Source organism: Prosopis cineraria, unplaced genomic scaffold (assembly GCF_029017545.1).
Source record: "Prosopis cineraria cultivar Desert tree isolate PC_DT_omini unplaced genomic scaffold, ASM2901754v1 PC4, whole genome shotgun sequence".
In the NCBI taxonomy this organism is placed as follows: domain Eukaryota; kingdom Viridiplantae; phylum Streptophyta; class Magnoliopsida; order Fabales; family Fabaceae; genus Prosopis; species Prosopis cineraria.
The window spans coordinates 27,119,578-27,131,155 of NW_026555335.1; the positions used below are offsets into that span (position 1 = coordinate 27,119,578).

The 11,578-nt window shown below is 33.4% G+C and overlaps 1 protein-coding gene across 3 annotated transcripts; it reads right to left on the reverse strand.

The window, feature by feature from the left end:
- Positions 1-3,482: 3,482 nt before the first annotated feature.
- On the reverse strand, positions 3,483-8,537 carry LOC129309387 (palmitoyl-acyl carrier protein thioesterase, chloroplastic-like). Of its 3 annotated transcripts, none has more exons than XM_054950957.1 (7): positions 8,287-8,537; positions 6,526-7,037; positions 6,288-6,421; positions 5,353-5,466; positions 4,769-4,940; positions 4,598-4,666; positions 3,483-4,149 (listed from the first exon to the last, which is right to left on the reverse strand). In XM_054950957.1, exons 2-7 carry the CDS (start codon positions 7,021-7,023, stop codon positions 3,880-3,882), a joined length of 1,257 nt encoding a protein of 418 aa, XP_054806932.1. In that variant the 5' UTR covers positions 7,024-7,037; positions 8,287-8,537; the 3' UTR covers positions 3,483-3,879. The 3 variants fall into 3 exon arrangements, with proteins under 3 accessions (XP_054806932.1, XP_054806933.1, XP_054806931.1); XM_054950958.1 differs by lacking the exon at positions 8,287-8,537 and adding an exon at positions 8,179-8,249; XM_054950956.1 differs by lacking the exon at positions 8,287-8,537 and adding an exon at positions 7,894-8,143.
- Between the last annotated feature and the right edge of the window lie 3,041 nt (positions 8,538-11,578).

Genomic DNA, 11,578 nt, shown 5'->3' on the forward strand with positions numbered 1-11,578 from the left:
AAATTGCAAATGTGAATTAAAATAGCTGTAAATTCAAGTGTTAATTGTAACACTTACCCCAAGTGTTATCCAAAAATTACACAATTCAAACAAACTAAGTGTGGTTAAGGAGTTGATCCTAAAACCAACTTAAGAAACAAATCATTTAAATCAATAAACAAATACACCATCGCAAAATAAACATTCAAAGCCTTTAGAAAAATTTATAAATTCTACCTATAGCGCACGGAAGCAAGCTAGACGTAAGTGGGATAAAAAGATGCTGTCATGACAGCATTAAATTGATGCCATGACAGCCCTCCAAGGCGAACTTTCGAGAGGCATCGTTTTGCCATTCAACCTCCAATCAAAGTGATTTTAATTCTCACGCATCATTTTTAATGATTACTAATAGTATACTAAATTAGAAAATGATCTAACAGCCGGATTAGAATTTGGACACTCTACAAGATTGGATAAAGTTGTTGTCATAACAGCACTTCTGAACCAAATTTTAGAGTGCACAATTTTATCATCTGAACTCCGATCAGAGCAATTTCAGAGCCCACATGTCACTTTTAAATAGTACTATTAGAATACCAAATTTTGAAAAGATCCAATAGACGGATTGAAATTCATGTATGTTGCAAATTCAGCCACTTTACTGTCATGACAGCATTAAATAGCTATCATGACAGCACCTCCAGACTAACTTCTGGAGTGCACCGTTTTTTTGTATGATGTTCGATCAAAGTAATTCCAAAGCCCACATAAATATTATAAAAATTTTTACTTGTGACCCAAATTTCAGGAAAATCCAACGGTCAGATTGAAATTTGGATACCCAGATGCAAAAGTGCAACTTTTTAGTAAAAATTATTTTTCAAATTGTGCAAATCTCATCTTAATGGTCACAAACCTGTTTGAATACTTTGGACACATCAAATAGGACTAAGATTACCTGATAAAACATTTAAATGATGAAAAAATTCCTTATATCAAAATTTGACCACCTAAGTGCCATTTCCCAAAATGGACCCTATACCCCTAAAATTTACAAATCACACAAGAGTGGCCAAAAACTATTCCAAATATCACATACACATATGAATACACACGCTAAATATCTATGGGGCCCACACACCCATTCTCTCTATCCAAAGTGTATGTTTGCCTATAGAACAATATTTGCAATGCAACCACCTTACAGCTTGTAGAATCACATATATACTAAAATAAATATTTGCTTGTAGTAGAAACTTGGTCTATTAAATAAATCCATCAAAATCACACACCATAATCAAGTTTCCTTGCCACAAGTCTACAAGCAAACAAAAATTCATACACAAGCCATACAATCTACACATGCTCACACACATATATACATAATCACATCCTACTGGTACCCTAATCCTAAATACATTATAATAGATTTGCTCAAAAGAAAGGAGTTGCAGTTCTTTACAATCCACAAATAACCCCTAGCTCTGCTCCTTTTCCTGTCTACCACTAGTTCCTTCACCTGAACCTAAAAATATTAAAAAGAAAGGGTGAGACAACTACAGTCTTAATAACAGAGAAATCTACATTAATTATTACAAAGTAAGTCATAATCGAATAAACGAATAATAGATTTAACATACTAAATAATTTAGCCATTTCAAATGCATAAATGCATAACATAGGCCAATATGGCCTTTCTTAACAAACAAAGTGTCCCCTGGTACTCTTTAGCTTATAGGTAAACCTCATACCCACTTGTACCTCCACAAGCACAAAACATAATCTAAGGCATGATCAAATCTACCTAATCGCATGTGTTCCTTCGACATGAATCCTGAGCAGCCAAAGCTAACTCGTTCCCAGAGCAAACCTGACTTACTCTTCATGTGAGGGCTACCTTGGCCTAGGCACTCAACCTCACACTTCATATGTTGGATTCCTTCTCCCACTGAGAGATGTCGAACACTCAATTCACTAACCACTTTAGTGCACTAAGCCCACAATACGAAAGGCAACACTGAGTACTAGCAGTGTGTCATAAAATATCACAAGTCCATACCTCCCCATTGGTGAACTCCCACCGATATCATGCCTTTCACTCTTATCTACCTTTTTTGAGTATTGACCATTTCAACACTTTAAGGTAGTATAACAAATATCACTTCTCCCTTTAAGCGGTTCCTTAGCCTCTCTAGGGTACTTAACCAATTACACTTCCTTAAGGGCAACTTCCATTCTCTACAATTACAATGCATGCAAACAACCTCGTTTCTATAAAAACAATATTGTTAAATGAATAGAAAAGATCTATGCACTATTATCCAAGTAATTCCCCATAAGTCTTTATAAAATACAATTAATTGCATTTAATCATTTAAAACATGTAATGCATGATAGCTAGTAATATTTATTCAAAAAAAGCTAAACAAAGCAATAAAAAATATAAATTCCCCTGATACCTCAACCCTTTGTACCAAAAGGATTTTTTCTTGTACAGAATAAAACTTAGCTTGTTTTTATCCTCTAATTAAGTTCCCCCAATAATTTTCTATGTGTAGTCGAGCTCGTAACAATCACAAAACTTTCTAAATCCAAGCCTAACTCTCTTTCTTTCTCCTCTCTTCTTCTCACGGTTCTTTCCTTTGGTTTCTTGTTTCATTTCTGCGTGAATCTGCTCTCAAAAAACTGATCCAAACACTTTGGAGAAAATTATAAGGAATGGCTCAACATTTTTTATTATAACACAAAAACTCGAATCAACTTTGGTAATTTTCTATAGTTAAAAATAAAATAAAACTAAACTTTTGTTTGGGTAAAATTCCAACTCTGAACCTTATTAAATTATTCTTAATTTTAATTACCTCTATCAAATTATTCTTAATTTTAACTTAATTATAGATATTTTATTTCATTTTTTTTAAAATAAATTCGAGTCTTAAAATTTTTAAAATATTACATCAATTATAAGACATTTGAATTTTAAATGCAACTCTCAATTTGCAATTACAATTTTGTTTGAATCAATATTAACAAATTATTTTTAAAAGAATTGTCGAAAACTTAAATATCATTAATCTCCTCTTCTACAACTTAATTGTCACTCCCCAAAATAATCAGGTATCCAGATTGCGTCGTACCAAACTTCTCCCTATAAATTTTTTTTTTTTTTTTGAAATATTTCATACTATAAGATGTTTTGAGAAAATTGATAGCCTATTAATAGAACTTATTCTATAAAAAAAAGACTAAAATTACAAATTACATCTAATTCACTTTATTAACATCCACAATTTTATCCTAGCATCTGATAAATTACAACGTCTTGTGACGTAGGGAAGTACCATTTCTTATTCCAATTAGTGCTGTTGATGCTTCTAGAGACAGCACATGAACATGAAGGGCCGACAAAGCGCACATAAGCGTTATAATCATAAGGCACCCTTCAATTCCCATGTGGAAAGGGTGGCATTTACAAGCTGTATCATATCATGCAACCAAACTCGTTCTTCAACAACAGAATATACATTTATAATAATTGTGCTTTCTTCACAAGCAAATTTTTTTACTTAAACAAAAGAATCTTATAATATACATACATTCATGCATACATGCCTCCTGAATATAATGAAACCAATAAATATTGTACACAGCCCAGCTGAAATGTGCCATGGTGTCTAACGATAAATAAACAAACAGAACCATTAAACTGATGGAGAGGAAGGGAGGGAGGGAGGGAGGATAATTACAGAGAGAACGGGACTGTTTCCACTTTTCCCCCATAACCTTCTAAGGGGCAAAGCAGAAGGCACATAAAATGAACATGAAAGATGGGGAAAAGACAAGCAAGAATTGTCCAGAGGAGGTAGGAAGAGGATGACCCATTGACCATTATAGAAGTCAAGTGTTCGTTGCTGGAGCCTCCTTCATGGCAACAAGTTTGTTCACGTGTTTGGGCCTCCACTCAGTCCTTCCCCTCACAATCTCAGCACCATCCTCGAGTCGAAGATAATGCTTGCACTCAATGTCCCCACTGTGAGCTAACTCGCCGGCATCTGCACCGGAGACAGCAGTGAGGGATTCGAGGACACTGTCTCTACCGCACTCCCTTCGATACTCCAAAGACATGGCAGAAAGCTCATGAGTCTCCAGGATCCGCTGTGGAGCACTCTGCAGGAATCATAAAATCATCCTCAGGTTGAAAGTGCCCAAAATTTTGATCCCCAATAAAATAAGCGACATGAACTATTGAACCAGTTCTATAAGTGATCAAATTGCTTCCATGAGGCATCAAATATGCACATTAACTCATCGCTCTGTCATCAAAACATTTTGAAAGCACATATTACATGCAAAAAGCATCAACAAACAAGCTGGTGCAGTCACCTAACAGGATTGTAATTTGTTACTTAACTGCCTGACCTGTGGGATTAGGAAGTTAAATCTTCAAAATGCCTTGTTCGAGTCAAACAAACCAAAGTAATAAGTTTTTAATTGGCCTGACACAGTTATGATCACTAAAACTTATGGTAAACATCGCTACAAGAGATGCACTACAAGCAACAAACGAGAAAGAGATACAAGGATGAGAGCTGGAAAGAAAAGCACATAATATTACCTCCAGGATCCAGCCAATGTACTTCACATTGTTAACATGCTGATTGACATCTAAATCACTCCATCGAGGCTGATAACAAAGATAATCAGCATATAGCATTAGTATAAAACCTAATATTGGTCATTTTCAAAAATAATTTTGATGATAAAGGCTTCAACAAACTTGACTTACAGTCAAACCAGTTCGAATATAATCTGCCATGTTGTCATCAAGCTTAGATAGCTTTCTGTTATCCTCTTCCAAAACTGGATCAGAATTCACAAAATAAGTCCCAATCTCCCCTTTGACCTCTTCCGGAATTTTAGATAGCCTTCTTGTCAGTTTATTCATCATAACCCAAACACTGTATTGTCAAAGCCAAAACCAACAGATGAGAAACATTTAGTTACTGTCTATCTTCAGAATGCAGTAACAATACAAGCTAAAGGCTTGTACTATACCATGAACAACCAAGATATAAAGACTGTTGGTAGGATCAGAGAGCCTCATATATAAGAAGTTCAAAACTAATACGCGCAAAACAATTCATTGTATTTGTTACAATGCTAGATGCATGATAAATGCCATAAGAATATTTTATATTTTAGTTATGAAAAATCATAAACGCGCAATCAGACAAAGCAACAGAGACCATAGCTTCATAAAAAGATAGCGAAATTCTGCACAATGCCCAATTGCCAGTCGTGCACATACAAGACATGTCATTTTAGACGGCAGGAGGAAGGAGGAAAGGAAGATTTCTGAAAGGTTTCTACCTGGAAGCTCTGGTCAGTATTTCTCCAGCATTGCAGTCACGCACAAGCCAATCACGCCGCAAACCATTCTTTCCAGATGCAGAAACCCAAGTGTCTACTTGAACAACATCACCCCTTAAAAAAATTAACACAACTTGATCATCAGTTTCACAATCCTCCCATAATTATCCTAACTAATGGCCATTCAAGCATGCCATATTAATTGAAATATCTGTTTTGTCCTAACATTCAAGATTATGGCCATATGGTATGCAAGTTGTGAACAAAATTAACACCAAAAACCAGGAGCAGGAGTTGTATGATTACAATTTCCACCAGGTTCTTCAACTTGATCAAAACCCAATTTGGAACTGGGATGATATAGTAAATTTATTAGCCTTTGTCCTATATATAGAGACTATAAACTTTTGTAAATTAGAGCCTCTTACAAGGAGAAGAATACATTCTCTTTTTCTCTGATCAATTGACAAGTTCTGAAACAGAATGTCAAGTAGCCATTGTACACGATGCTTCAACTAGATTTTTCACAAGTCTGTATATGCACTAAGCTTTTTACCATAATACTAGATTAGGTTCAATAACTAGCTTGCAATTTATACTACATTGCATTTCACATCAAGATTTACAACACTTACACTTGGGGCTTCCAACAGTGCAAGTGTGCCATAACTCTTATGCTTCTCATTTCTATGATCTCCCAAAGGAATTTCACAAGTACTATTGGATTCAAAGTTAATCTCAATTTTCAAGCCAATCTGTGGAACCAGATATATAATTCACCCCAAATAAAAATGCAGTTCTAAAATTCAGTCAGAAATTTAAGGGGTACCAATCACTGTAAAGATCACAGAAATAAAAGACAGAACGGATTACATAGATAATCAGCTGATACCTGGGCAAATCACATAAATTAAGGGTGAGACTAGGTGAATTACCATGTAGGATAGCGATCAACTGCGACCTGCATCTTAGCAACTACCCATATTAGGTTTTTCTTGCACATTTCAGGCGTAGAACCAAAGCCATCACCAAGAAGCCCAACAGTCTTTACATGATTAAGTGCAGTTTCCTGTTGCGCAAAAAACAATTAAGTGAGATCATCTCATCTGGAAATTATCATACAGTCAAAGTCACTTCAAATGCAATTTAAAGGCTTTTTTAATAGAAGCATACCTGCAGATGGTTCATCAATGTCTCTATAGATGCAGTTCGGTCAGCACCTATTTCATATGATCTGATGGAAAAGTTCTGACGGAACACAAGACCATCCTGAACAATTCTTCCTATTCCAAAGGGATCATAAGCCATGTCAGGTCGCCTTGGTTTCCAATCAAGCATCATCCACTGCTTCTCTGCAGCCAAGAAAACTGTTGTGATGGCAGCAAGAAGCATACTCCAATCAGGTAACTGGTTGATGAATGTCCTTGGAGCAGGCGATGGCAAATCATCCTCACGCTTTGTGCCTTCGAAAGATGTAGTAACCGTGGATCCATTGACCTTGGTAGGGGCTTGGGCATTTGCCTTAACTTGCAATCCACCATGAGTTGTGGATTTTGATTTGAGTCCTCCCAGGTTCACAGGCCCGCCACCAAGCTTGGCTGCCTTCGCACCTGAGTCCGATGATGGTGGAGTAACAGGAAAGAATGACGACGTAGCAGCAGTTGCCACCATAATGAATTCTACGGCTGCATGCACATCAAATTGAGTTTTGAAATATATGCGCGCGCGTATATAACACATTAGTTCTGTTCCTCGCCCAAGGAAAGGTGGAAAGGAAGAAAAAGTGGTAAATGAACTAAGGCAAAAAAATCCATATAACATGCGGGCACGGAAGAAAAACATTTAGAGAAAAAAAAAAAGAAAAAAGAATATGACAACAGATTTTTTGGTAAATAACCGAATGAAACGAAATCAGGCTAATGTTTAACATCATATAAAGAGAACAAGCACCAATCCAGCCTAGAAGCCATGGGAAACTTTCTCCTCAAACTTTTCCAGAATTGATTCCCGGGAGCCTCTCTTTTATTTTTATTTTCCTATTAGAAGTTTCTAATTAGTTGTCATCCTCAAACTGCGTGGAGAATCGAAGAGCTAACATGCATCTTACTTTTATCGCCCACTCCTGCACTTCACTTTCAGTCCTCTCTAATGTCACTCCAGAAGGAATCGAATAAAAAAGGTTATATCGAACCCAATCCCCAAATAAACAGTGTCCTATTGTAAAGAATATCGATTCTGAGTTTACAAATCAAGGAATACAGACAAGATAACTTGACTACTGCCGATATGGGAAATTCATTTTCTTGAGGAGATTCCGACGCAAAAGGCCAAGAATACTGGGAATTTCTTAATAAAAAGACGAAAATAATCAATTAATAAACACACAGATACTTAACACGAAATCACCAACAAAAATCGATGTAGATCTGACTTTGGATCAGAAAACATCAGAAGCGAATTGTACTCTGCGAGGCTTTAGCCCTTTTCAACAGAGCCTAAAGGAAAAACAAGGAATCAAACACAGAAGATGGAATCTCATACACATTGCAACATGAACCAAAAGCTTCAACCCCTTGCATCCAAATCCGCAGACAAACCAAACCTCACTTAGTTTCACAAATGGGGAAAAATCACAAGCCTCAGTGCCGCTTTACGCAACAGAGAAATGCTTAAAGAAAAGGGACGAAAAAAAAATAAACAAGGAAAGAAAGACGTTGTCCTAATTTCTTAAGAAAGACGTTGTCGTAATTTCTTAGACCTCGATCTTCCATTATGCAGGAAAACAACGGAAATCAGAACAAGGTTCTGAAACAACAAACACCATACCAGACAAGAAAGCAAGAAAGAACCTCACAGCTAGATCAGACGAGAAAATGGGGCAGTGAAGTAAAGGCAAGGAAAAAAGGAAAACAACACAAAAGAAGAAACCCATACCTTACTCAACCCCGACGCTGAGAGAAACACAGAAGGTCACCCAAAAGAAGACGAAATCAAATTTGAAAAGAAAACGAAGGAAAGAAGAAATGAAGAAACAAAAGGGCTAATGCGTCATTGTAAAATCTGTCAATTCCTTCCCTTTCTCCTTCCTCGTGTCCAACCCCCCGAAGATTATCTACTCACTACTCTGCTAATTCAGTTTCAAACTTTTAAAGAGAGAGAGAGCGATGTTGGGGCCAGCGTATGGAAAGACGGGTCGATAGTATCATCGACGTGTGACCTGTCCCTCCCGCCTCTGGTTCAAAGTCTTCAACATGTCATTGTTCTTCTCTTATTCACATTTTTATCCTCTTCTTCCATTTAGTAATATTCTATTTTTCTACTTTTAGAATAATTTTATACAAAAAATAATAAATTTAGGGAAATTAATAAATTATTTTATACTTCCCCCGGATTCTTTCCGACATCCATTTTGGTATATCTTTGAGAAACATGTGCTCCGTTACATTGATATTGTTTTTATGTTTTTTAAATTCAATAGTATAATATTCTTATTACTCTTCTAGATAGAACCTAAAAATTGTATGTTTAAGTTTTGATCTATTTTTTTTGTGAGTTTTTTGGTGTATTCGGTTGAAATACATAGGGTGTTTGAGCATTTTTTTCCCCCTTTAACTATTGGTGTTTGTGATGTGATTTTTCATATTAATAAAATTAATTGACTGGTTTTGGGGGGAAAAATAGAACCTAAAAATTAATTTTGTTTATCAAAATTATTATTCAATTTTTTTGACCAAAAAGTTATGATTTTACACACACACACACATATTATGAAGTATGAGCCAAACAATATCTGGGACTCGGGCGGCACTTTTAGAATTATTGAAATGATTTATTGCTTTCTCATACTAGTATGTGCGTGTATATATATTTATATAACACTTGTCTTTAAAAATAATTTGATTTGAAAATTATAACTTAAATTGATTTCTAACAGGCAATCTATACATGACAAAATTATCTGGTGGCATCAATTAACATAAAATTCAAAAATTAATGAAATCAAAAAATAAGACATGTTACTCCATACAAGCTAAATATATCAAATTATAACATTATTCATAAGCTAGATACATCAGGTGGACTTCCTATAATATATACGGTAGATTATGTAGATTACAATAACTTACACTTTTCCCTCATTTATTTATATTTATTTTTTACTTTTAAAATAATTAAATAAAATACTTATATATATATATATATATATATCTTAGACAACACATGGCACTTTTGAGTGATTTATTAGTTCGTAATTATACGAAACTTGTGTTATTTATTTAGAAATAATATTTAAATAATTTGTATGGTATTTCCTCCGTTCAAAAATATAAGTATTTTTAATCAAATCTCACTCCCAATAAAGTGGTTACCTATTTTTAAACTAATCCTATCTTTTTATATTTACCTCTATTAAACGCCTTATAATAAATATAAAGTCACTATCAATAGAGACACTTTTGAAAAAAAAGGTAATTATTATATCTTAAAAGACTAAAAATATCTTACATTTTTTAATATCCAACTCCTTAAAAAATTGTCTTACAATTTTTAACGGAGGAAATATAACTTATTTCCTCCATTCAAAAATGTAAGACATTTTTAGTATTTTAAAGTATAATCATTACTTTTTTTAAAAGTGTTCCCAATGAATAAATCGTTTGATATTTATTTTAGAATAAAATATCTTATTAAATATGAATAAATATAAAAAGATAGTATTAATTTGAAGACACATAATTATTTTATTAAAGGTAAGGTTTAGTTAAAATTTTTATATTTTTGAACGAATAATTTTTAACTAATGTTATGTTAAACACAACAAAACAAAATTTAATATAAGCTAAATATCTCAAATGATGACACTATCATTATTTCTGCATTGTTATAAATGCACGAAACAAATCAGTCTTAAGGGCCACTTAAATCTCATTTAGATTTTCTTCATTTATCTATTTTTGTGTATTTTTTTAAATACAGTATATCACAAAATACAGTGTATATATACACTTAGAAAATAACAATAATTTTTACAAATTAACTACATTTTTTTCCTACCACCCCATGTTGAAGGGTTGGTGAGGAAAGACAGTTTGAAATGGGAAGAAAAATATAGCGTATATATACACTTAAAAAATAAGTGGAAGAAAAAAAACATAAAAAACATAAGTGGAAAAATAAATGTCCTCTTGTTCAGATAGAAAGACAAAATTAGGGGGGGAAACTTAGTGAGAGAAAAGAGACATATGATCCTCATGTTTCGCATAGGAATTATTATCACTAGTTAAAGGTAATTTTATTTTTAAACTATAAATTTAAGAATATTTAGAATTTTAAATTTATTTTTAGTATAATATTTTTTTAACTTTTAAAAATATAATGTCATTTATACTATTAATAAAAATTAATTTGAGATTAGAAAATTACAAAAAAATTAAAAAATATAAAACAATGACAAAAAAATCATAAAATGACCAAAAAATATTCTTAGTCCTTCACTGTATTTTTGGATCAACTAATAATTAAAATTAATATTTATTAATGATAGGAGCACTATTATATCATTTCCAAAATTTAAAGAAAAACATGACCTCACAAATGAAATAAGATGCTAGACATTTCTAAACTAATAGTCTAGAGGTATATTTGTAATTTAACTCTTATTATCACGGTAAAATTAAGTAATTTTCTTGTCTATGTTGTATTCATCCAAGTATAAAAAGAACAGACTTTTTTTCCACTTTATTATACGTTTTTTTTCTTTTATTTTTCTTTTCCGCGTTGAAAGTCAATCTCAAAAGGAAGAAGAAGTAGCTTCTGGAATAAACAAGAAGGAGATTTAGGCAGGGGTAGTTCAATTAATTTTTGGAGAAAAAAATAAAAAATTAAAGGACGATGATTTCAAAGAAGCCAACGTACAAGTACCTCATGCATATTGCCTATTGGTGTAGGTTATTTATGTGGTCAATAATGATCATTTTCTTGTCCAAACCAAAACACGGCACTTCAATTCAGTATCTCTTTGTATTCCTCTCCCTCCTCAAGCAATTATTACGTTATATCAATATCAAATCCTTCAACCAAAAGTTTTATTTCTTTAAATTAAACGTGGGCCCTTAGAACAGGCGATTTCCCATATTTTATATATTTTATATTGACGAAACCTTTTCACGGATGGATTTTTTTTAAAAAAAAAAATCAATTCAAGAACGTTGAAAAAAATTTATAT